Source organism: Eubalaena glacialis, chromosome 17, assembly GCF_028564815.1.
Source record: "Eubalaena glacialis isolate mEubGla1 chromosome 17, mEubGla1.1.hap2.+ XY, whole genome shotgun sequence".
Classification (NCBI taxonomy): Eukaryota; Metazoa; Chordata; class Mammalia; order Artiodactyla; family Balaenidae; genus Eubalaena; species Eubalaena glacialis.
The window spans coordinates 9,953,145-9,979,484 of NC_083732.1; the positions used below are offsets into that span (position 1 = coordinate 9,953,145).

Consider the following 26,340-nt stretch of genomic DNA (forward strand, 5'->3'; position numbering starts at 1 on the left):
GTGCGCGCGGCTGCCGCGGGGCGGGCCCGGGGCGGGCCCGGGGCGGGGCGGGGCGGGGCGGGGCGGGGCGGGGCGGGGCGGGGCGGGGCGGCTCCAGGGTACCAGTAGGCCCCGCTCGCGCCATCACTGCGCCGCCGCCGCTGCCGCCGGTGCAGCCGCCGCGACCCCGCACCCGCCCTGCCCCGCCGCGCCTGCGGAGACTCGGGGAAGTGCCGGGCGGGCACGGAGCGGTCTCCGCGTCCTCGAATCTGCCCTTTAAGTTGTTTTCTGGACGTGACCTTAAGTCACCCAGAACTAACTGGGGCGCCTGGTCCAGCGGTCGAAGGGGAACCGCAGGGTCTCTGCCTGACCGAAATGGTAACCTGGCAGCAGGGGAAGGTGGCGAGAGGTTCTAGAAATCGCCTGAGAACTTTGCGCCATCGGCAGCTCCTGCCTAAAATCGTCGGGAGCTGCTAAAATCGTCTTTAGGAAGGCTGGCAGCCAAGTTTGACATCCCAGCGTTCCATACAAGGATGGACGGTGACTTGGGAGGTAATTTCCACATCTTGCCATTTGTGTTCAGGGTCGAGGCTTATGGACGATACGAAGGGAAGACGAGGGAAGGACGATGGATGCGAACACGTCCACGGACGCATCGCCCCAGCTCCGAACTGGGTCGGCCCACTGCTGGCATCGAGGCAAAGGGGCGAGGGCAGGCCAGGCCCGCAGACGGTGCCTCCTAACTTCGCTGTTGACCCCAAGCGCAGACTGTCCTACAAATGGGGCAGAAAGGATGACTTGGGTTCCTAGTCATTAGAAGTTTTTTGAGGTTTCTGTTTAAAATTTTAAAAGAGATTTAGAAACACTAGGCATATTTTGGTGGGAAAGTAGATGAAAGACAGCTTTTTCTTTCTGCGTGAAAACCAAAATATAAAGATATGGCTTATACTAGGTGAGCGTTCCCACCTATAAGGGTCAAATTCAGAATAAAATTGAAGAGTGTTTGAAAATCAACTCAATGCCAAGTATGGAGGATGCAAAGACGAATTGGGCAATGTCTGTTTTCATAAGTTTACAATTTAGTAAGGAAAAAGAACAGAACTTGTGGAGAGAACGTATTTCAAGAAGAGTGAATGCAATATGTAGTCTGGTTTGGCAATAAAATAATGCTGCTGTAGAAGGGCATGATGAGTGATAAGCTCCATGGGTGCGGTTAAAGATGTGAAAAGCCCTACATTCTCAGCTGGTTTTGAACACAATTGAACAGAACCTTTGTAAGTGTGAATTTGTGGTACTGGAGAAATTGACTCTCCACATAGGAAAAAATTAAAGTATTACCTGGCAAAAATACAAAAATAAACTCCAGGTGAGTAAAGATGTAAATGTAAAAGGCAAAATATTATACTTTGATAAGAAAATATAGGAGTGTATGTTCATGACTTCGGTGGTCAGAAGGATTTCATACAACATTATATTTTAAAAAAAGACATCTTAGTGGAAAAAAATCGTAGATTTAATGATGTCGTAATTTGAAAACTTCTATGTAACTAAGTAAAGATAAGGCACAAACTTGGAAGGTATATTTACAAAATACAGAATTTCAAAAGTGTTCATTTCTAGCACATACTGAAGAACTAAAATCAACAAGGAAGAAAAACAACCTAATAGAAAAATTGGAAAAGAATATGAAAAGACAAATCATACCTTCACTAGTCATCAGGGAAATGCAGATTAAAGACAAGATAATATGTCACATCCATCAGAATGACAAAAATGTGAACCTAAGTCAAGGGTGTAGAGAAATAAGAATTCTCTTAACACTGCTGGTAGAATTGTAAAGTATTACAACTGTTTTAGAGAGCAATTAGGCAATATCTGGTAAAGGTGAAGATGCACATATTCTGTAACACAAACACTTTTTAGACTTAGGTATGTACCCTAGAAAAAGGCTTGCATGTGTGAACAAATAAATATATACAAGTACGTTCTTTGTAGCATTTTTTGTAATAGTGAATTATTACGTGCAACTTATATCATTATCAATAAAAGAATGAATAAATTGTATAATTAATAGATAATTATGATGCATGAAAATTAATAAGTTGGAGCTGCTTATGAACAGAGTTAAATTTCTTTTAATAAGAAATAACAGGGACTTCCCTGGTGGTGCAGTGGTTAAGAATCCGCCTGCCAATGCAGGGGACACAGGTTCGACCCCTGGTCCTGGAAGATCCCACATGTCACGGAGCAACTAAGTCCGTGTGCCACAACTACTGAGCCTGCGCTCTAGAGCCCGCGAGCCACAACTACCGAAGCCCACGCACCTAGAGCCCATGCTCTGCAACAAGAGAAGCCACCGCAATGAGAAGCCCATGCACTGCAACAAAGAGTAGCCCCTGCTCTCCGCAATTAGGGAAAGCCTGTGCGCAGCAACGAAGACCCAATGCAGCCAAAAATTAATCAATTAATTAATTAATTTTAAAGAAATGAAACAACAGATAAGTTATGTTGAGGTCCAGAGGATTATGTCAACTACCTGAACCAGAATCTGTCCACACATCTTAAAAAAAAAACCCATGAGGTGTACAAACAGTACAAATAAAGTTACACATGATTCATGCGATACTAGGAGTTGGAGGGTATCACAAACATCAAATTACCAGAAAATTGGTAAGTAGCAAACTCCAGCAGGAGAAGGCTTCCTCCACTGCTGCAAGACTCTAGATGCTGAGAATAGAAGATGCAAGGCTTCAGAGAATCTTGGAAAAAGAGGAAAGAGTAGTGGATGATATAGACAAAGCATAGGCAAAATCAAACCCTGAGAGAAAATGTCAAACATTAAGTGCCAAAAGACTGAACACAACCTGGGTCTTGGAAGGTTATAGTACTGGCTCTCAGGAAGGAGCCAGAGGTGGCAGCTTCAGATAAACATTGCTTCTGAGGGGGACGCAACTGCATTGACAAGGGGGTAGTGTCCTTTAAAAGCATGACGATGAAGGGAAAGGAGGTAAGGGGAAAAATGAAGAGAAGTCATGCCAGCAACCCCACCTCACCTCCACATACACACAGCTGCCACCACTAAAAGTGTCTGTTAGAGGGATTGCACTTCACTGTACTGGCACAATAAAACCCTTTCAACTAGGAAGGGTCTACAAAAGGCCTATTTTTTTTTTTTTTTTTTTTTGGCCGTACCATGCGGCTTGTGGGATCTTAGTTCCCCAACCAGGGATTGAACCTGGGCCCACAGCAGTGAAAGCACAGAGTCGTAACCACTGGACTGCCAGGGAATTCCCCAAAAGGCCTATTTTTAAAAGAATCAAACCAACACAAAACTACTCTGAGAAGAAAACAGAGAAGGTGAATGGTAACATTTCACCTAATGAAAATTCTCCTTCAAGAAAACAGACAAACAAGCAAACAAAACCATAAGACCAAGCTCCAAATTAAAATTAAATATCCTTAAGCAAGTGTTAGATAATATTGTGTACATATCAAATCTAGACCAGAAGTTTACAGCCCAAGAACAGAAATGGACAAAAATGGGATATAAGTTGTAAATATCTATACATATGCACATAGATAAGATAGAAATATAGAGATATATCTTAACCCAAACAGAGATACTACTTAGCCCAAAAGAAAAATCAGGGGAACTGTTTGTAGTTGTGTAGAACTGGGGAAAATATTGGAAAATATAAAGTACACGCTTGTATCTCAGCACGTGTGACATGTGCTGAGTTCTGGAATGGTACCAGAGACTGGGAAGGCTGAGTAGGAAAGGGAGTGAAACATTCAGTTGTCTTGCAGAACATTGGAGATAAAGTCCCATCAGAGGGGGAGGGAGCCTGAAACAAACACAAAACAGGTCTCCACTTCCAGACACTTGCCATATTTTGAAACTGCAAAGGGTAGGAACTAAGTTTAGATTTGCAAAAGGCAGAATTTTCAAGGCTAAGAAAAAAGAAAATATCCAAGATACCAATCAGAAACCCAAGTGGACCAATCCTGAAGAATGGGAATGAACCAGAGATGGACAGAATCCTCCTAAGTCTGCAACCCAGCTCAAGACCTGATTGGATTTACTTGCCTTTCATGCTATCTGACAAAAGAAAGGAAGAGTCATCACTTGATGGGAGGTATTACCTGGAGCCTCTATTAGTTAAACACAATGTCCAACATAAAATGTTACTAAAAATACGAAGAAGCAGAAATATGTAATAATCTAAAAAGAAGGGTAAAATAGGAGACCCATAGATGGGAGTTAGAAGAAAAGACTTCTATTTTAATTTTGTATTGAAATATAGTTGATATACAATATTATGTTAGTTTTAGCTGTGCTACATAGTTATTTGATATTTGCATACATTATAAAATGTTCACCACAGTAAGTCTTGTAACCATCTGTCTCCCTACAAATTTATTGCAATATTATTACTTATGCTGTATATGACATCTGCATGGCTTATTTCTTATTTAAGTGGAGGTTTGTACCTCTTAACCCTCTTCACCTATTTTGCCCTTCCACCACCCTCCCCTCTGACAACCATTGGCTTGTTTTCTGTATCTGTGAGTCTGTTTTCATTTTGTTTGTTTTGTATTTTAGATTCCACATATAAGTGAGATCATACAGTATTTGGCTTTCTCTGTCTGACTTATTTCACTTAGCATAATACTCTCTAGATCCATCCATGTTGTCACAAATTGCAATATTTCTTTTTTTTTATGGCTGAGTAATATTCCATTGTATATGTATACCACATCTTCTTTATCCATTCATCTATCAGAGGACACTTAGGTTGCTTGCATGTGTTGGGTATTGTAAATAATGCTGCAGTGAACATTAGGGTGCATATATCTTTTTGAAGAAGTATTTTTGTTTTATTTGGATAAATGCCCAGAAGTAAAATTGTTGGATCACATGGTAATTCTATTTTATTTTATTTTATTTTTTTGTGATGTGGACCATTTTTAAAGTCTTTATTGAATTTGTTACAATATTGTTTCTGTTTTCTGTTTTGGTTTTTTGTCTGCAAGGCATGTGGGATCTTAGCTCCCTGACCAGGGATCGAACCTGCACCCCCTGCATTGGGAGGCGAAGTCCCAACCACTGGACCGCCAGGGAAGTCCCAGGTAATTCTATTTTAAATTTTTGAGGACTCTCCATACATTTTTCCATAGTAGCTGTGCCTATTTACATTCTACCAACAGTGCACAAAAGTTCCCTTTTCTCCACATCCTTGCCAACACTTGTTATTTGTCATTGTTTTGATGATAGCTATTCTGACAGGTGTGAGGTGATATCCCATTGTGGTTTTGATTTGCATTTCCCTGATAATTTGTGATGTTGAGAATCTTTTCATGTGTCTGTTGGCCATTAGAATGTCTTTTTTGGAAAAATGTCTCTTCAGGTCCTCTGCTCATTTTGAATTGGATTGTTTGGTTTTTTGATGTTGAGTTTGTATGAGTTCTTTATATATTTTGGATATTAGTCCCTTATTGGATATATTGTTTGCAAATATCTTCTCCCACTCAGTGGGCTGCTTTCTTGTTTTGTTCATAGCTTCTTTTATACAAAAGATTTTAGTTTGCTGTAGTCCCGTTTGTTTATTTTTCTTTTGTTGCTCTTGCCAGAGACAGATAAAAAAATAATTGCCATGACCAGTGTCAAAGAGGGTACTGCCTATGTTCTTCTAGGAGTTTTATGGCTTCAGATCTTATATTTGAGCCTTTAATCCACCATAGAATGAGTTTGGAGGTGTTCCTTCCTCTTCAATTTTTTTGGAATAATTTGAGAGGGACCTAACTCTTCTTTAAATGTTTTGTAGAATTCACCTGTGAAGCTACCTGGCCTGGGACTTTTGTTTTGGGGGAGTTTTAATATTACTGAGTCAATCTCATTACTGGTAATTTGTCTGTTCATATTTTCTGTTTCTTCCTGATTCATTCTTTTTTTTTTTTAAATTAATTTATTTATTGGCTGCGTTGGGTCTTAGTTGCTGTGCGCGGGGCTTTTCTCTGGTTGTGGCGAGCAAGGGCTACTCTTTGTTGCAGTGTGCGGGCTTCTCATTGTGGTGGCTTCTCTTTGTTGTGGAGCACAGGCTCTAGGCATGGGGGCTGCAGTAGTTGTGGCACGCAGGCTCAGTAGTTGTGGCACACGGGCTTAGTTGTTCCGCAGCATGTGGGATCTTCCTGGACCAGGGCTTGAACCCGTGTCCCCTGCGTTGGCAGGCAGATTCTTAACCACTGTGCCACCAGGGAAGTCCCTGATTCATTCTTGAAAGATTGTACATCTCTAGGAATTTATCTATTTCTTCTAGTTTGTCCATTTTATTGGAGTATAGTTGTGCGTAGTAATCTCTTATGATCCTTTGTATTTCTGTGGTGTCAGTTTAACTTCTCCTCTTCCATTTCTGATTTTATTTGGGCCCTCTTTTTTTCTTGATGAGTCTGGCTATAGGTTTATCAATTTTGTTTATCTTTTCAAAGAATCAGCTCTTAGTTTCATTGATCTTATCTATTGGTTTTTTTAATCTCTATTTTATTTATTTCTGCTCTGATCTTTATTATTTCTTTCCTCCTACTAACTTTGGGTTTTCTTTGTTCTTCTTTTTCTAGCTCATTAGATGTAAGGTTAGTTTGTTCATTTGAGATTTTTCTTGTTTCCTGAGGTAGTCTTATATCACTATAAAATTCCCCCTTAGAACTGCTTTTGCTATGTCCCATAGATTTTGGATCATTTTGTTTCCATTTTGATTTATCTCCAGGTATTTTTTTAATTTCCACATTGATTTCTTTGTTGACCCATTGGTTGTTTAGTAGCATGTTGTTTAAACTCCATGTGTTTGTGTTTATGTGGTCAGAAAAGATGCTTGATATGATTTTAATCTTCTTAAACTTTTTGAGACTTGTTTTGTGGCCTAGCATGTGATCTATCCTGAAGAATGTTCCATGGGCACTTGCAAAGAATATGTATTCTGCTGCCTTGGGATGAAATGGTCTATATATATTTATTAAGTTCATCTGATCTAATGTGTCATTTAAGGCCAGTATTTCCTTACTGATTTTCTGTCTGAATGATCTGTCCGTTGAAGTAAGTGAGGTATTAAAGTCCCTTACCATTATTGTGTTACTATAAATTTCTTCTTTTATATTTGTTAATATTTGCTCTATGTATTTAGGTGTTCCTATGTTGGGTGTATATATATTTATAGTTGTTATATCTTGTTGTCAGATTGATCCCTTTACCTTGTGTAATGGCCTTCTTTGTCTCTTGTTACAGTCTTTGTTTTAAAGTCTATTTTTTCTCATGTAAGTTTGCTACCCCAGCTTTCTTTCTTTTCCATTTGCAGGGAATACCTTTTCCCATCGCCTCACTTTCAGTCTTTGTGTGTCTTTAGATGTGAAGTGAGTCTCTTTAGGCAGCTTATATATGAGTCTTGATTTTTTTATCCATGCAGCCACTCTGTGACTTTTGATTGGAGCATTTAATCCATTTACAATTAAAGTTATTATTGATAGGTATGTACTTATTGCCATTTTAAAATTGTTTTCTGGTTGTTTTTTGTATTTCCTTTTTGTTCCTTCTTTGCTCTCTTCTCTTATAATTTGATGACTATGCCACTGTTATGTTTGGATTCCTTTCTCTTTTTTGTGTGTATCTGTAAGTTTTCGTTTTGTGGTTACCATAAAGTTTATATATAAACACACACACACATATATACATATAATTATATTATTGTATAAATTACACATATATAAACACATATATGATTATATATTATATAGATATATGAATTATATATATATAATTATTTTAAATTGATTATCTCTTAAGTCTGAATGCATTATAACAACACTACCTTTTTACTCCCTCCCCCGACTTTTAATGTATTTGACATCAAATTTTACCTCTTTTTGTTCTGTGTATTATTTAACTACTATTGTGAATATAGATGATTTTACTCCTTTTGTCTTTTAATGTTCTTACTAGTTTTATAAGTAGTTGATCTACAACCTTTAATGTATTATGCCTTTACCAATGAGATTTTTTTCCTTTCATAATTTTTATACTTCTAGTTGTGGCCTTTTCTTTTCCACTTAGAGAATTCTCTTTAACATTTCTTGTAAAGCTGCTTTAGTAATGCTGAACTCTTTTAGCTTTGGCTTGTCTGTAAAACTCTTCATCTCTCCTTCAAATCTGAATGATAACTTTGCTGGGTAGAATATTCTTGGTTGTAGGTTTTTTTCCTTTCATCACTTTGAATATAGCATGCCACTCCCTTCTGGGCTGCAAAGTTTCTGCTGAGAAGTCAGCTGATAGTCTTACGGGAGTTCCCTTGTGTGTAAGTAGTTGCTTTTCTCTTGGTGCTTTTAAGATTCTCTCTTTATATTTAATTTTTGCTATTTAATTACAATGTGTCTTGGTGTAGACCTCTTTTGGTTCATCTGTTTGGGACTCTCTTTGCTTCCTGGACTTAGATGTCTGTTTCTTTCCCCAGGTTAAGGAATTTTTCAGCTATTATTTATTCAAATAAGTTTCCTGCCCCTTTCTCTTTCTCTTCTCCTTCTGGAACTCCTATAATGAGAATGTTAGTATGCTTGATATTGTCCCAGAGGTCTCTTAAAGTATCCTCATTTTAAAAATTCTTTTTTCTATTTTCTGTTCAGCTTGTGTGGTTCCCACTACTTTGTCTCCCCAGTCGCTGATCCAGTCCTCCGTATCATCTAATCTCCTATTGAGTTCTTCCAGTGTATTTTTTACTTCAATTGTTGTTTTCTTCATTGGTGCTGTACTGCATGTATATGTGTGTTGGGTGTGCAGGAGTAAAGTTAGTCTGACACAGTGATTGGGTGAGGGCAGAGTCAGCCAAGGGAGGCCCAGACACATCAGTTCTGTATAACATTCCTGTGGCCAGGGGCTGAGTCAAGCTGAGGTAAAACAGTTGCTCACAACCTTCCCCAGAACTTCTCTGTTGACTCCAGACAGGGCGCCTGCCTACCTGTCAGGGAATATTGGGTGGCTTCTATCAACAACAAAAACTGGACAAGTAAAGAGGTTGATTATTCTGGCTATTGCAATATAGACAGCTCCCCGGATCTGACTATCAGAGTGTTTCACTCAGGAGGTTTTGCCTTAGACCTTCATGGAAAGGGGTGAACAGTGGCTTCTGGGGGTTGTTCTGCAAGCAGGAGAAGTCTCAGTCAGGTATCTGAACAGGAAATGTTTTTCTCCGCAGTTAACACGTTTCAGGAGGACAAAGAGTTCTAACCTTGCCTAACCAGTCATGACAAGTGGTTCTAATCATAGCTAATTACTAATGAGACATAGAGCAGGAAATTGGAGACCTTGTCAGCAGGTTTGGGCAAAAGAGAAAGATCTGTGTTTGTTGATCTTGTCAAACAAACATAATTTGTCTCAGAACAATGTAGGGATTAGAGTAATTTCTGAGGAATTTTGGCCAGAATACAAAATACACACACTTCATCTCCCTTGCCCCTTCCCCCTCCACCCCTTGCTGCTGATTCTGAGAGGTCTTGTGTAGAAAGGGTGATATTTTTGGAAAAGGTTGGTGTGCCTAGAAATAGAGACACAGATGTAGAGAACAAATGGACACCAAGGGGGGAAGGGAAGGGTGGGATGAACTGGGATATTGGGATTGACATATATACACTAATATGTATAAAATAGATAACTAATGAGAACCTACTGTATAACACAGGGAACTCCACTGTACAGTAGAAACTAACACAACACTGTAAAACAATTATACCCCAAAAAAAAAAAAAAAAAGGTTGTTGTGCCTAGCGTATAGGTGGGGTTAGGAGTCCTGCAATTTAAGGATGGAAAAACAGATTGGGCCTCATCGTGAAGGGCCTCAGGTGCCAATTAGTAATTTACCCACGTGCAGTGTTGCTCTGGCGAAAGTTCAGAGAATGAAATCTTGCAGAAAAATAACTGCAGCAGTGGAGGGGTATATAAAGGCAGGACCAGTGAGAAGCTGGTAGTCCAACAACAGAGGCTATGACAGCAGGTAGGATGAGAGATGATTAGCCTTAGAAATGGGTCATGGTCAGATATTTTCAGGTAGGACTGATAGAATCTGGTGGCCATTGAGCCCTGTGGCCTGTGGAATTGGGTCTATTAGGAGCATGGTGGTGTTGCAGAGAGCGTGGACTTTACAGCTAGGCCGGCCGAGTTCAGTATGATTCTGGCATTTACTAGCCCTGTGATTCTGAGCAAGGAATGGACACTTTCAGAGTTGAGTTCTCTTCTGTAAAAACAGGCATAATGCCACTTACTCTTTTTTTCTGCAAAGATTGAATGACACATGTATGTGAATCTAATATAGGGTCTGGCACAAAATAAGCAATTCATACATTTGAGTGCCCTTCAGCTGACAATCAAGGCTTCCCATATTTTGTTTCCCAAGCATCCTTCTAGGCAGAAGGCCCACGCTCCTGTACCATTGCCCTCCCTCCAAAAATATAGGCCTACGTACGATTTCTCAGACGTGACCTACTCTTTCTGATCTCTGAGTCGCTGCTCGTGCTATTTCTTTGCCTGGACTAGCCTCCCTCTCCTCACTTCTGATTGCTCTCTGGGGGAGTCAATTCTTCTTAAAGGCTGTGCTTCAAATAGTACCTCCGCTAAAAACACATCCTCTAGATCCCTGGGTGGAAATGATCTTTCCTTCTGTTAAAGTCCTAAAGCACTTTATTGCAACCACTCTAAAGATTCTTACACTATACAGGTATCCGCTGCTTTTCGAAAGGCTTCACTTTTGCAAAAACCTACATTAGTACCTGTTTTCACTAACCGAAAGAAATCCCACAAGGATTTTTGCTTTTACAAAAAAAGGCTAAAAGCCAAAATAGCGCTCAGTGTTTGTTTTGCCATGAGCCATTATAGAGGCAGCACCACCCAGAGCAGTGAGAGTGACACTGCCAAGCTCCTTCCTGGAACCGCACTCAGCATCCAGCATCCAGCACAGCATCCATAGCTTTAGAACTGTGTCTATGAGCACCTGTGCTTTCTCTCTATTTATTTTGTGCATCCGTTAGTGTTACCCCATTTTGGCTTAAGCAAGGTTTGGTAGGAAAGCTCTACTCTCAGATACCAGGAGAAACCTGTACTGCACTTTACCTGGCTATTTTGGTTTTTCTTTCCTTAAATATCCATTTATTTTTTAATTAATTAATTAATTTTTGGCTGTGTTGGGTCTTCCTTGCTGTGCGCGGGCTTTCTCTACTTGCAGCGAGCGGGGGCTACTCTTCGTTGTGGTGCACGGGCTTCTCATTGGGGTGGCTTCTCTTGTTGTGGAGCAGGGGCTCTAGGCACGCGGGCTTCAGTAGTTGTGGCTCGCAGGCTCTAGAGTGCAGGCTCAGTAGTTGTGGCGCACGGGCTTTGTTGCTCCACGGCATGTGGGATCTTCCCAGACCAGGGCTCAAACCCGTGTCCCCTGCATTGGCAGGCGGATTCTTAACCACTGTGCCACCTGGGAAGTCCTACCTGGCTACTTTGGATAAGTATTTTCTCTCTTCTAGGTAGCATCCAATTAGTTTTTCTATTCACTATAGTACTTAATTCAATGTACAGTGTTATCAAAAGTAGATATTTAATAGACTGATATAATTGACTTGGATAGAGAAGAGGCGAGCAGTCAATCAAGTGCTAGCTCTGGGGGAGGGAGAAGGATGGGATGTGCCCTTGCCAACCAGAACATTCGTGGGGAGGCACTGCCGCCAATCCTCATTTTACTGCCATCATTCTAGTTCAATCTTTGTAACTCATAATTCCTCCACAGCATCTAGGTGGGGCAAAATTCAACAAGTAAGGCCAGGAACGAGTGTTTCAGACAACACCACCTTACTAGTTTGTTGAGTTTTGGGTTTGTCCGTATGTTTGACCTGTTTCGTGAGCTACTGGCTTAATTTAGGTGGGAGGCAAAGATATTCTTTGCTCCAGGACTTGTGTTATTTCTGTAAGAAAAATATAATTTGACAAATGAAATCATGATCTGGGCTTACAGCAGTTTCAGAATCCAATTATCTGATTTAGTGACACACTCTGGCTTTTCTCACTTAGAAGTTTTAACTTCTGAAGCATGCATGGCTTAGTTTTATGAAATTAATTTGGGGTCCCTTTCAGCACAAGAAGACAGGGGAAGATGGTATTGAACTGAGCAACAGGAAAACCAGTCTGCAATTGAAACGTTTAAAGAAAACACTGGCGTTTTTGTAATGGACAACTAGATGCGATACTTTTTTCTTAACCTCTTCTGTAAGGAAAAGCAGTTTTTGAAAAAGAATGCCTAATATTCATACTTAAAAATGAAAAACAAACAGCTATAGTTTGTGTGAAAGATCTTTATTTTGTTTTGAACAATATTAAAACAAATAAATTATCGGGCAGTTCAGTAACACAGTGAGCACATTTAGAGTTAATCTTTTAAAAGGCACCTCTGGTGCAATTACAGTAAAGTAATAGAGACAATTCAATAGTTATTTATCTTGCCGCCTTATAAAACTGCCTGTTCATTTTACATTGTTCTTTTAATGTTCTTCAGTGAATCGCTGCATTTCATAAAAAATTCAAAGTCCTATCATGAAATGTACTTCTATTGATTGACTTATTTTAATTCTATTTACTGTTAGTAACATCATCAATGAATCATATTTAAAAGACATTTTAAAATACTATCCTTTATTCTTGTGCTAAAGTCATCATTCCTTCACAGAGTCAGAAGAAAGTGTTTTAAGCACCGAAATGTGAATGAAGTAGAACTTTGTGATGTAAACCTTCTAGGAATAAAAGTTGGGTAAACTAGAACTTTTTGTTGTTGCTATTATTTATACTTTTTAAATAGTTTTATTCTTCTGTCATTTTTAATTATACAATTTTAAATTGTATGATTTTGTAAAGAAGATTTTAACATTTTTTAGAAAACAGGCATGATCTAATATTTTAAATTAAAATTATAATGTAAAGTTACCTTCCCAATGCTAAATCAAAATCAAACACGTTCTCTAAAGAACATTCACAATCACTCTCAATTTTTCACAGATATATGTACAGAGAATCATAAGTATCAGCTCATCTGATTAGAATAATTTTCTTATAAAGAAAAACACCCTTTACATATTCTTTCACAAAGATACTATTGTATAATTAATGTTGAAACCCAACTAAGCTAAAAAATGTTTAGCAAATTTTATACACTGTGTTCTTTCATTTTTAAGTTTAAAATAAAATTTAAAAATTATAAAATACTATAAAAATTGTCATAAGTTGAAAGCTATATTGACATATCTTTCTCAATAAATGAAATATGCTTTAACATAGCTACAGTACAAACAGCACATTTTAACTCCTGATTTTTTTTAAAGTAAATATGAATTGTAGGATTTGGCTAGAATGTTCTGATAATACAGTAAAACCCAAATTTCTTCATGCATAATCTGAAAAGTTCCAGATGTAGTTGACAGTGATTTTAAAATGTAAACATTTCCTTTCCCTTGTGTAGTTGTGTTACTGTTCAATTAAAAATAGAGTCCATGTATACGGCAACCAAATATTATTCCACCTCTGAATCTCTATGTAGTTAACTGTATCAACATGAATAATTTCATAGAGACGTATTGATGCTACACATAAGAGTTTATGGCGTACAGACTCTTCAATCAAAAGTTTCTATTGTGCAAATATGGTAAAATAGAATTTCCCTGAGGTGAACTACCTTGCTGGCCCACAGAAATAACTATATAAAACTGTATTCAGATTTTAATCTGAATTATAGTCTATCTGACATGCACCCAAAATGAGTGTGAATAGATTTTTATAATCGGTTGATTTGTGCTAATATTTCTTTTCAGTGGACTATTTATTCAGTTATAATCAAACCAGTGTGACCAGAAAAGTTGTTTAAAATAAAACTTTTGAGAAACACACCCAAGTGCACATGAAAAGGTACTTTAGAGATAACTTTCTTCCAAGTGCAAAAATCAGGAACCTCTTCTATGCTTTTAAGGTATACTAATATTTAATTACTTTAAAGGTAAAGAAAAGATATTTAAAAAGTAAAGAAATTTCCCAAATACCCATGTTGCTCAAGTTAGAAGATTTTTACATTGAAAAAAATCAATCGGAAAAGCATTAGTTTAATAATTCTTTTTCTTTCATTCATATAACCAGGTAGGATCTTACTCATGTATTTTTAATTAGGAAGTCTTTCACATTAAATAACTTCTTCTCCTTTAGCGGTCTGTGAAATGCTGCTGAGATAATTTTCAGACTTCATTATAAAATTTGTCCACTCCTGACAAATGTCCTCCATGGAGTATTCTTCACCACCGTATTCCACTGGAAGAATGTCTGGGAAATGCTGAAGTAAACTTTGTTTGTAATTGTCCCCATGCATATGAATCTGAAACAGCCAAAATGTTTTAGAAGGTATGCCCTCTGCCTCTCAGTATATCAGATGCATTTCCAATGGAAAATCAACACTGTAAGATAAGGTGCTCTCATCACTTCTAAGATAGGAGCGCATGTATAGATACTATTGATACATCCTTTATTCTTCTGCTTATGAAGCTAATAATTTTACTTATGTTTAGATTGTGCTGCTTATGAATCTGATCATCTTACTGTTTTCTTATATTTGCATCCTTATAACTATTCAATATTTACAAAAAGCTATTCTTTTTTCTTTCAAAAGTAGATTTTTAAAACTCTAAATAAAATCATTTTATACATTCTATTCCCTAATCTACAGGTGATTCTTAGCAAAAGATCGAATATCCTGGGATGGTTCTGTAGATGATAAAAATGTTCTTCCTTTCATTAGTTCATATTAAATAAAAGCATATATCTGAGCACACAATCAGGTACGCAGGGAATAATTTATGTGGTACAGTTGACAGATAGTCTTGGCTAATAAAAAATTAAAAGAAATTATGATGGTTGAGAACTTTACATTTTTGAACATTTTAAACTATAAAAATTGATCATATAATGTCCTGAAGTTAAGATAAAGACTTGGAACCTTTGATTAAAAGCACATCTTGTTAAAAGTAAATACATAAATACCTTTATTCGTCTGCTAGGGTTCATCTGTACATTCAACAATCATTTAATTAGCACCTACTATGTGCTTAGGATATGAAGACTGAAAGAGGAATGAAACAAGTTTTTTGCACTCAGGAACCTTGCAGTCCCAATCCTTGATTTTTTTCTGAAATGTTTAAAATATTACCAGCTAATTGAAAAGAAATTCAACTATCTCTTCAGGAAGGGAGAAATAAAATCATTCATAGAGTACTGCCAAAATGTTTAAAGGGAGAAAGTGGCTAGATCTGGTCCTCCCTGCCCTCCCCATTTTGGCAAGTCTGTTTCATGTCAATTAACTTTCATTGAAATGCTTCACTTAACTTCTCAATTTAAAATTTTTCTTCTCTTCTTGCTCATGTTCTCCTGTTTAGTAGGTTCAGTTTATTGTTGTATTTGTTTTTTTGGTCCAGAATATAACCCAAAATAGAAATACTTATTTTTATGTCTTTCAGCGTTCAACAGAAGATGGCCAGCTATTGTCAAGCTATACTGAAGAGAGGAAAAAACAATAAACAAAAAACCCCGGCTTTTATAAAAATAAAAGAATCTTCTGTAGGGGTGGTTCTTCTTGAAGACAGACAGAAATACCTACTGGAAAACCTCAAAAGAAGCTCTAGGGTCGTCATTTTCTGACCAGATGCAAGATGTTACATTTTCTTAGTATGAAAGAATATACTTTGTAACATTCCAAATATGCTATTATCACTCACATTACCAGTATTTCTATTTAGTTTTTGAGATTTAAATTGTCAAAGCTTTTAAAACCTGTTTGTGTTCGTGCATTAGATGTTGCCAACGTTTGTATAAATAAATGCTCTAAAAATTATCCTTTACAGATTCATGCAGAAGAGTGGTTGCCAGTTTGGGAACTCACACTCTATTGTCAACACTTGAAAAATCCCAAGTAATATTAGATATTCACCTGAGATAAGACTCTGCAAGATAGGTAAAAAACATCAAATCTATTTGCTTTAATTAACATGACATTAACTCACATACCTTGGGTACTATGGTTTTCAGTTACACATGTCTAATTTAAGCATATTTATTATTTACATAGATAATACATTCACATGGCTAGAAATCAAAACAAGATAAAAGATACACAGTGAGATGTCTTGCTCCCAACCCTATCCTCAGCCACCCCATCCATACCTCTCTTTTGTTCCATATAGGTAACCACTTTGGTTGTTTCCTTGCATATCCTTTAAAAATAACTTTTATGCCAATATAACTATAGACTCTGATTTCTTCCCTTTTTGTACAAAAGATAGTATAAACACTATTCTGCATGTTCTTATTTCCCTTCACAATACATCCTGCAAATCTTACTGTGTTCCATTGTGTAGATGCATCACAGTTTATTTAACCAGTTCCCTCATGATGAAAACTGGGTGGTTTCCAATATTTTGCTACAATGAATCCTCTTGTGTATGTAATTTTGTTTATGAGCATGTGTATCTGTAGGATAAAAATCCCAGAAATGTGAAGGCTGTAATTTTGATAACTATGACCACACTGCCCCCTATAGGGAATATATCATTTTGCAGTTTCACCAGCCATGTGTTAGAGGTCCAGTTTTTCCACAGCCTCACTAACTTGATTTTTCAAAACTAAAAAGAAATTTTATAAAAGTAGTTGGGTTGTTAGATAAATATTCAAAACACTGGGACAATGCTGTGTGTGTTGGGGGGAGGGGCGGAAATGAGAGCAATTTTTAAATAACAAAGGAGTGGAACATTTGGTACAGAAGAATAGTGACTTGAATATGTTTTACTTACCCGTTCCTTAATTTTTTCGGTCAGAAATGGTTTAATCATGGAAAAAACAGCATGGAAAATTATTGGCTCATTTATCAAATGGATACCACGAACTTTTAATGGAAAGGAATCCTTTGAAAATAAAGAAAATGTCTTGTTAATAACAAAGCATAAATCAATATGTAATTCCTATCGACAAGCCCCTTCTTTGAACACTTGCTAAACTTACAGCCATACCTAAAGTGTGATTTTATTTTCAAAATTATTCCATCAACACAATAGCCTGCTTTATAGTTCACTGTCCCTAGATTAAGAAAAGGTCTCGGGCTTCCCTGGTGGCGCAGTGGTTGAGAGTCCGCCTGCCAATGCAGGGGACACGGGTTCGAGCCCTGGTCTGGGAAGATCCCATATGCCGCGGAGCAGCTAGCCCCGTGCGCCACAGTTGCTGAGCCTGCGCATCTGGAGCCCGTGCTCCGCAACAAGAGAGGCCACGATAGTGAGAGGCCCGCGCACCGCAATGAAGAGTGGCCGCCGCTCGCCGCAACTAGAGAAAGCCCTCACACAGAAACGAAGACCCAGCACAGCCTAAATAAATAAATAAATTAAAAAAAAAAAAAAAAAGAAAAGGTCTCTAAAAAGGTTTCACCTTGTAGTTTAGGCAAAGTATTTTAAGAAATACCTGCATCTTTCATAAGCAGGACACAGAAAATATCTTCCCCAATCACATATAAATGTGCTTTTGAAAAATCAATGAGTCATTTGGATATTTAACCTTTCCCCTCAAATTTTTATTTTGAGGAAGAAAAATCAAACTTTCATAAAAGTTGAAAGAATAGTACAATAAACACACACTTTTAAACTTTTGACACGGGTATAAGTCTTTCACATCAAAGTAATATCGGCTTTTTTCTAAGGTTTAAAATGTTAAGGATTCAAAGAACCTCAAACCTCACCAGTAGTTTCCCTACCCAAAGATGTGTTGTTAATATAGAGATTTTTCCTGTCAAGTTTCTTTCATGCAAAACTCTTTTTTTTTTTCTGCACATAGCTTTTAGAGATGTGTTATCAATTGTGACTTTTCCTTTCAGGTTCTTTCTGTGAATAATTTTATTTTAAACATAATTGCTAATATGCTCTCTAAATATTTTGCACCCTGTTTTGTTTCACTGATATAATACAATTTTTGTAAACATTGTGAGCTTTAATACTGATGCTATAATCCATCAAATGGATGTACCATTATTTAAGTAACCCTTTTCCTATTTCTGGACAAATAAGCTGTTTCTAATTTTCGTCTATAAAAATTGATGCTATAGGGGGCTTCCCTGGTGGTGCAATGGCTGAGAATCCACCTGCTAATGCCAATGCAGGGGACATGGGTTTGATCCCTGGTCCGGGAAGATCCCACATGCCGCGGAGCAACTAAGCCCGTGTGCCACAACTACTGAGCCCGTGCGCCTTGAGCCCGTGCTCCACGAGAGAAGCCACCCCAATGAGAAGCCCGCACACCGCAACGAAGAGTAGCCCCCACTCGCTGCAACTAGAGAAAGCCCACATGCAGCAATGAAGACCCAACACAGCCAAAAATAAATAAAATAAATAAATTTATTTAAAAAAAATTGATGCTATAGTAACTATCTTTATGTATAGAAGCAATGGTGGCTCTAAGTACAGCTTTTATGTTCGGATGTCCTGGATTGGAATCCTTGTTTCACTGCTGACAAAATGTGTATGCTTGGGCATTGCTATGTCACCTCTCTGACATAGTAAAATAATTTGTAAAATGGAAAAATTAATAGTCATATGTCATAAGCTTTGGTGTAGCCATTAAGTGGTAATGCACTTGAAACACTTAGCAAAGTACCTGGCACATAGTAAGCTATTATTATTATACACAAAGTCTTTGATATATTTAAGATTATTCCTTGGCTAGGTTTCCAAAAGTAGGATGACTGGGTCAAAGATGATGGCCATTTTTAAAACTTTTTTTTTTTTTCCCAGAAAGAACTGTATCAATCTATATCAACCAAAACCTAAGTGACATTTTGTTGTATGATTGCTATAAATATTATTTTTTGAGTCAATTTTTAATTTAGGAAGAAAATTTTAGTGACTGAAAGATAAAATCACATTATTGTTTAAATATATGAATTCTGTGGTTAGAAATTTTGAACATATTTTCAGTTTGTTGCAACAGTCTTTCTTTTTGAATTAATAACACTTTACTTCCTCTTACCATTATTGAATTCTATGTATCATTTCTAAAATTTTATTTAATTTTCTAATAAATGTACTATCCCTTCTCTTTAACATATAACTAAATTTGTATCTATTATTTGAAAGTATTATCCCGAACAGTTAAAATATACACTTACTGTAAGAACAGCGGCAATCCTCCTGGCTACAGACGGAGTAATTTGAAAAGCATGAGAAAACTGCCAGCCTTCCAAATCAAAGATAGCCTTGATTCCATTCCGTTGTGTTTCTACCTCCTGTACAAGAAGCTCGGATGTGATTAGACTTACACGAAACACATCATAAGCTGTGAAAACTTTTGGGTCCCAGTGTGCTAAAAAAAATATATAAAAAATCATATCTCAGCACTGTGTAAAGAATCAGAAAGATTTACAAAAGGAAATGAATTCTTTTTAGACTTAAAGGATCAATAGAAATAAAACACGTACAAAGATCATGAAGTGAGTAACAGATCAAACTGGTGGTCCAAGAACACATGCCTGTTTCTCCCTCCCTCCCTCCCTCCAATCCCTAGCAAAGAACAGATTCTTAAGAGCACGGAGAAAATAAGAGAAGAAATGCAGCCTGGATTTGATGGCCAGATGAAACTACAGGCCAAAATATGCAGGATGGAGCTGTGGCTGAAGGTGGGAATGCCTCTGGGTATGCTCCACGCTCGAAGGTACTGAAAATGGGAAAAGCAAGGCTCTGGATTATGAAGAGTAACTAGGGCCCCATCGTGACCACAGAGGTTGCTGCTAAGGGAAATGTGTGAGGAGCAGACAGGCAAGTGGGTCTCTCTGACACCCTCCGTGACGAGCAGCGTGTAGGAGAGGCACGTGCATATAGGCTAGAACAGTAGTGTGGGCTTGGAAAGCCGAGTCAGGGAAGCACTCGGGTAGCCGGCTCCCCACACCCAGGAAAAACAAGGAATACCTGTGCTAAGAAGAGGAGCTACTGAGTTCTTGTCCTCTCCCCTCCCCCACCAGTCCTGGGGCAGGCCACGTCATGCAAAACTGACAGTAATGGATAGGCAAGCAGGTGATATTTAAAAAAGATATGCAACCACTAAGAATTTTAATAGTTTTAAAGACACAGACACACAAAGAAGAGAGGATCCAAACTCAATAGACAAAGGCACTAAAACTGAAGGAAACAGCTAATAAAGCACGAAACATTAAAAGAAACAAAACTGTTTCAGTGAGGAAAAAAAGATACCATAGGCTATTGTCATAAGAACAGGCTATTATGAAAAAGAATCAGTTGAGATGTTGGAAATAAAAAGATGACAATTCAAGCAAATCTCAGTTGATGGGACGAATGTCGGAAAAGACACAGCCAACGAGTGAATAATGGTTTGGAACATCAAGCTGAGGAAGTCTCTCAATCTCAACACAGAAGACCCAGGAGTCAATATGGATGAATAAAAAGTTAACAGACGTGCAGCTAGATCCAGAAGTTTCAAAATCCAACTAATTAGAGTTCTGGAAGGCAATAATACAGAGAATAGGGAACAGAGAAGAAAGGAATAGTAACAGCAGAGAAAATTTTTCCAAAGCTGGAAAAAGATGCAAATCTTCAGATTACAAGGTTCATGCGATACCTAACAAGATGAAGGGTTAAAAAAAAAAAAAAAAAGATTCATGACTAAGGAATGGTAAAATTCTAAAAATACCAAAGTTTCTGGCTTGAACAACTGGGTAGAATGGTGGTACCATTTGTTGAGTTAGGAAACACTGGAAGAAAAGTGTTTAGGAAGGAAGGATCATAGGCAGTTTTGAACATGTTAGAATGGTGACTGTGAGATGTCCAGTTGGATACAGCTGAGATAGGGAACTGGTCGTATGGAGCTTTGGGAACAAAGAGATAATGGGGGTGAAGATACAAATCTCAGAGTTTCTGTGCTTTTAGGTCTATAGCAGGGAGTACCATGGACTTATGTTTCTCTCTGTTATGGTAGAGAGATAAGTAGCTTAAGAAGAGGAGGCTGAGGCCGGAGTCCTAAGGAATTTCGGAATTTACAGTAGAATACGTACTGCCAGCAAAGGAGACTAAGAAGAAACAGTTAAGTTGGAGGAAAACACCAGGAGAATGTGGCATCAGAGAAGGGAGGCAGATATCTCAAAAAAGAGGAAGAGGTTTGCTGTGTAAAGAGGTCAAGTGAAATAGCACTGAACACATCCATTAGATTTGGTGAAAAGGTCACCGATGATTTGCTAAGGTCATTTCACCAGAGAGGTGGCAGTGAAACCAGACCAGGGGGCATTGAGAGGACCTGGGAGAAAATGTGGATGGTGAACATCACTAACTCTAAAAATGTGCCTGAGAATAAGAGGTGTGGGGAGACGGCTAGGGTGGAGGCTGGAGGGACTTATGGGATTAAGGAGCTTTTGGATGGCTGATCCTAACAGATTTAAATGTTAATGGACAGTGTGTAATAGCAAGGAAAAATCTAGAGATGAAGAAAGAGAAGGGATAATTAGAAGTACTCCTAGAAAGGTACAATGGAATTGCCCTTTATTTTTAAAAGCCTCAGATTCCTGGTAAGAATTTGAATAATCAATCCATGGATAAACCAGTTCACGTATACTGTACCACTTCAGACACTGGCTGAAAGCTATAATGGTGCAAAATATGAACAGAATGACTGAAAGTCTGCAGTTCAGAAAATAGTGACTGACCTAAATTTCTGAGCCCACCAACATAGTTGTCTAGACCTGTGCTGTCCAAATAGTAGCCATTAGCCATATGTGGCTATGTACATTTAAATTAATTAACATTTAAATTAATTAACAGTAAATAAAATAAAAATTCAGCTTCTTAGTTGCGATAGCCACATTTCAAGCGCTCGACAGCTACATGTGGCTAGTAGCTACTGAGAACGATTTCACCATCATAGAAAGTTCTATTGGACATTGCTGGTCTAGACTCTAAGCTCCTTTAAGGCAAAAGAAAAAACTGCCGTACATTTTTAATTCCTTCTCCAGCAACTATCTAACATTTATTGAGTGCTTAGTACATACCAGGTAATTTTCTAAATATATTTTATATATACTGTAGTGCAAGATTTAATGCTCACAGCAACCCTATGAGGAAAGTTTCTGCTATGCCCATTTGACAGATGAGAAGATGGAATTATAGCTGCACAGCTTTCCATGTAGCTAGACGTAGCAGAGCTGGGATTCCGACCCAGGCAGCATGCCCTAGAACCTGTGTTCCTAAGAACCAAGCCAGTCAAAACTTAATGCTCGTTGCTAAATTTTACTTTTGCTGCTGTAGTACAGTAGTGAGTCTCAAAAGGCATAAAATTATACCCTTTGGCTTATAGGCCAATAATGGCAAAAACTTAGTTTCACCTTGGCTTGTCCTGCTGGACTGGAGGAAAAGGTTCTGTGCATTTTCTCAGTGCTTACACTGCCCAGAGATGGCACCAGGGAAGGAGTGATGCTAACGCTCTACCCAGAAAGCTCTGCCACAGATTTCCTTTTTTTTAGTTCTTCCCATTAATTCAATTAAATTTAGAAAATTTATAAATATAAATTTATCCTATTCTTTCATTTTACTCATAAAACTCTTCTGAGTTTCTCCTTTAGCCCTGGAGTAACATGTTATTCTACATAACACTCAGAAGATTTGCTGCATACTCTCCTGTCTGACCGTCACTAAACTGATATGTTTTCTTGATTTTAAAATCTCTTTGAGTTAAACAGTACACTTATAAATTAATAACTGCAAGAGGCCCTCGCTACAGGGAGATCAGCTCGGTGCTTTGTGACCACCTAGAGGGGTGGGATAGGGAGGGTGGGAGGGAGACGCAAGAGGGAGGAGATATGGGGATATATGTATCCGTATAGCTGATTCACTTTGTTATAAAGCAGAAACTAACACACCATTGTAAAGCAATTATACTCCAATAAAGATGTTAAAAAAAAAGAAAAAGAGGCCCTTGCTAAACAATAGAAGACTGTTGACTTCTATTATTTAAGGTGTTTCTGATCAAAGTAGCACATTTGCTTTTTCACTATTAAGGTCTCATTTTTACTTCTTAACATGCCCTAATTCATTTATGAGCAAACCCCAAAAAACCTCCAGCCAGGCATGCAGAGCCAGGATACTCACAGAAGGAATCATCTGTAGGTTTCAGTCTCGTGCTCCTGGGACCCCTGAGTAGGGTTGCCAGATAAAATATAAGAAGCCCAATTAAAGCTGAATTTCAGATAAACTGGATATATTTTTTTAGTCTAAGTATGCCCCATGCATACTAAAAAAAATTATTCATCGTTTACCTGAAATTCAAATGTAACTGGACACTGTAGTTTTTATAAAACAGTTTCACTTGCTACGTAAAACACAGATACTTCGCTAAATCTGGCAACTCTATCCCTCAGGAACTCAGGGAACCTCATGCAACTTCCTATAACACCGGTGAGGCAAGGACAGGACAGAAGAGCCCTTGTAATGTCGGGTTTACAGAAACGACTTCACGATTAACCCAGTTGTATTTGACACAGAAGCTGGAGAAAAAACAGAATCTTTCTACTTAGTCTTGTGCTACCTTTTCAAGAACTAAATGCAGGATCTTCTTGCAAGACAACCAAGTGCTGAGTTATAGGCAGGTATCTATAAGCGGGCAAGAAAGGCAAATCTATAAATATCTTTAAGTTCCCTAGAATATCTACAGATGTGAAAGTTTCTGTAAGAGGATAATTCATAAGATTCTGCTCATGAAATGTTGGTTATCTTTGTCATTCCAACCGGGCCAGGAAAGGATGCTGGGGACAGTGTGAACCCTCCGTTTCGTGCCATTTTTAATCACACACAGGTCGAAGGGAGGGGCAGAAGTTATAGGTTTCCAGCCTCCAGGAAACACTAGGAAGACCTAGGGGTGAAAAGAGGAAGCAGTGAAAAGAAAGAGGGAACGTGCAACAGGGGTTCTTTAACACTTGCCCGGGTGCTGCTTCCCCCGGCCCCTTCCTCCCCTTCCTCCACCTGGAGAATGAGCCCCTCGCTCCTCAGCCTGGGGCAGGACCCAACCGCCGTTCACTCTGTCACTCACGCCAAAAATATCTCATAAATACCTACCATGTGCCATGCCCTGGTTTCGGTGCTTGGGAAACATCAGCGAACAGAACAGACAAAATCTATGCTCTCGTGGAGCTTGTATTATTATAGTTCAGAATTCTCATTTGAATTTTTGAAACACTTTACTTTGATCTTTTTTACCTTTTCCACCTATTTCTCTTCTCTGTTTTCTTTTCCTCTTGTTTTATATAGTTAACTGTGTGGAAGAATGGAAGTAGGATTTTCATTGGTTTTGGATAATTTTCTCACAATGGCCAGTTTTATTATATTTGGGGGACATTAAAGACTAAATGAGGGACGTCCCTGGCGGTCCAGTGGTTAAGACTCTGGGTTTCCAACGCAAGGGACGCGGGTTCGATCCCTGGTTGGGGAACTAAGATTCCACATGCCACACAGCGCAGCCAAGAAAATATAAAAAATAAACATTAAAAAAAATTTTTTTAAAAGACTAAATGAAACCCAAGTTAAAACCTAAAAAGCTAAATTCTTAAATATGAACTCATGGACGTTTCCGATATGGCAGTCAAGAAAGATAAAAAAGAGGAAGTGCTGTGTGTGACCTACCAATTCTGTAAATCAGAACTTTGCTGCCGGTGGGGTCTCGGGCTCTCAGGACGCCGATGTAGCCGGCCTTCAGAAGGCCAAGAATGCTTCTAGGATGGAGATCTGCACTTACTTCTGGACACTCTTCTCTCCACTTATAGTAGTTTTTTAGTAACTGGAAAATAAAATAAAAATTATCTACAGATAGCATACATGGTAAGCATTTTGTAAGAGCGATAGGAAAGTCTTGGCATTATGTAGGGCCCTTGCCATCTATTATGTCAGGATTCTAACCTGGGGTATCTTTCTAGCTGTAAAAACTAAAAGCACACTTCATGCAGGATCTCAGGTGATAGGAGTTAGTCACAAATTCAAAGTTGAGGAATTTTTATTTGTCTCCTGTGGTAAAGAGTCTCCCAAAGATAGCTGTCAACAATGCCTCCCCTCCTGGTGTGCACGTCATTCCTTCCACCAGGAGGTGGAGTCCATTTGATTCCTTCCTCTTGAAGCTGAGCTGGCCTCGTGTCTCGCTTTGACGGAAGTAACACCGTGCTTGGTTAAGAAGCCTGAGACCTTCTCTTTTTGCTTTTTGGGATCCAGACACCACGTAGGATTATTAAATAATGAATCTCTGCAGAGAGAGGCCCTGGACAACGAGAGGCCATCTCAGATAGCCTGACCTCAGCCATGGTCCCATCTCAGGCAACGTGGAGCAGAGACGAACCATCCCCCGCGAGCCCTGCCCAAAGTGGCGCATTACAATAAACAGCCGTGGTTTAAGCTGCTAAATTCGGGGCTGGTTTGTTACTTAGCAATAGAAGGTTGAAACATCCACCTTTAGTCTTTGTGAATAAGGAAGAAAAGAAATCAATCAGATGAATTAACTCTACAAATGTTTTTGAGCATCTGCCATGTTCCACACACTTAGTGAGGCACTTGAGGTATAGCAGTGGGCAGAATAAAATCCCTGCTCTCTTTGGACCTCACCGGTTGGTGACAACTGGATCATACAGGCCATGCTATGTAGTGAAGAGCTTGATTCCCAGGCTGCTGCTGCTTCAGGAAAACCTTGACTCCACCACCTACTATCCATTCGGTCTTGGTATGTATTTAACTCCTCTGAGTCATGTTTTCTCAACATGTGTCTTGCAGGGTTCTGGGTAAAGCATACATGGCCATAACGAGTGGTAGTCAGCCTTGCTGTTTTCTTAATAGGGAAAGTTATTTAGATTAACTGCTCATCCAAGTTTTTAGTGCAGGTTTACATTAAAGATAACTAAAAGTTTTTGGTTTTTATTTTCTCTCCTAGAAAAAAGATAGAAAGGAACATTTCTATACCATACTAACAGAAAACAACAAAAATCGACTTTGTTAACGGTGGTATGCACTCGGAGAGCCTGTGGAACAGTCTGCCTGGATATTAGGTCTTAGCAAAATATGGTTTGAAAGAACCACATTTTCTTTTTTTTCCAAAAAAACCACGAATAATGGTTACTCTGCATTTACAAATAATACAAACATTGCCAGTGTATTGTGGAGAATACTGACATCAAATTACACAGTTAAAATTTATTATATTTCAATTTACCTTTCCATGATTTTCAGCATTCTCAGTTTTTCTAAAATGACAGTATA

The 26,340-nt window shown here is 38.4% G+C and overlaps 1 protein-coding gene and 1 long non-coding RNA gene across 3 annotated transcripts in view; one reads left to right on the forward strand and one right to left on the reverse strand.

The window, feature by feature from the left end:
* Window positions 1-113: 113 nt before the first annotated feature.
* LOC133076851 (uncharacterized) lies at window positions 114-16,954 on the forward strand. The gene is made up of 3 exons (XR_009697630.1): window positions 114-531; window positions 5,014-5,109; window positions 15,538-16,954. It is a non-coding gene; the product is annotated as an uncharacterized LOC133076851 (long non-coding RNA).
* Window positions 14,117-26,340, reverse strand: part of TTPA (alpha tocopherol transfer protein) — a 17,942-nt gene continuing 5,718 nt past the window's right edge. The window contains exons 2-5 of one of the 2 annotated variants that reach the window (XM_061171455.1): window positions 24,727-24,880; window positions 19,221-19,414; window positions 16,867-16,977; window positions 14,117-14,402 (exon numbers count right to left, since the gene is read on the reverse strand). In XM_061171455.1, the coding sequence (XP_061027438.1) occupies window positions 14,214-14,402; window positions 16,867-16,977; window positions 19,221-19,414; window positions 24,727-24,880 (648 nt within the window). In that variant the 3' untranslated portion in view covers window positions 14,117-14,213. The remainder of the gene's footprint in view (window positions 14,403-16,866; window positions 16,978-19,220; window positions 19,415-24,726; window positions 24,881-26,340) is intronic. The other variant, XM_061171456.1, reaches the window with a different exon arrangement.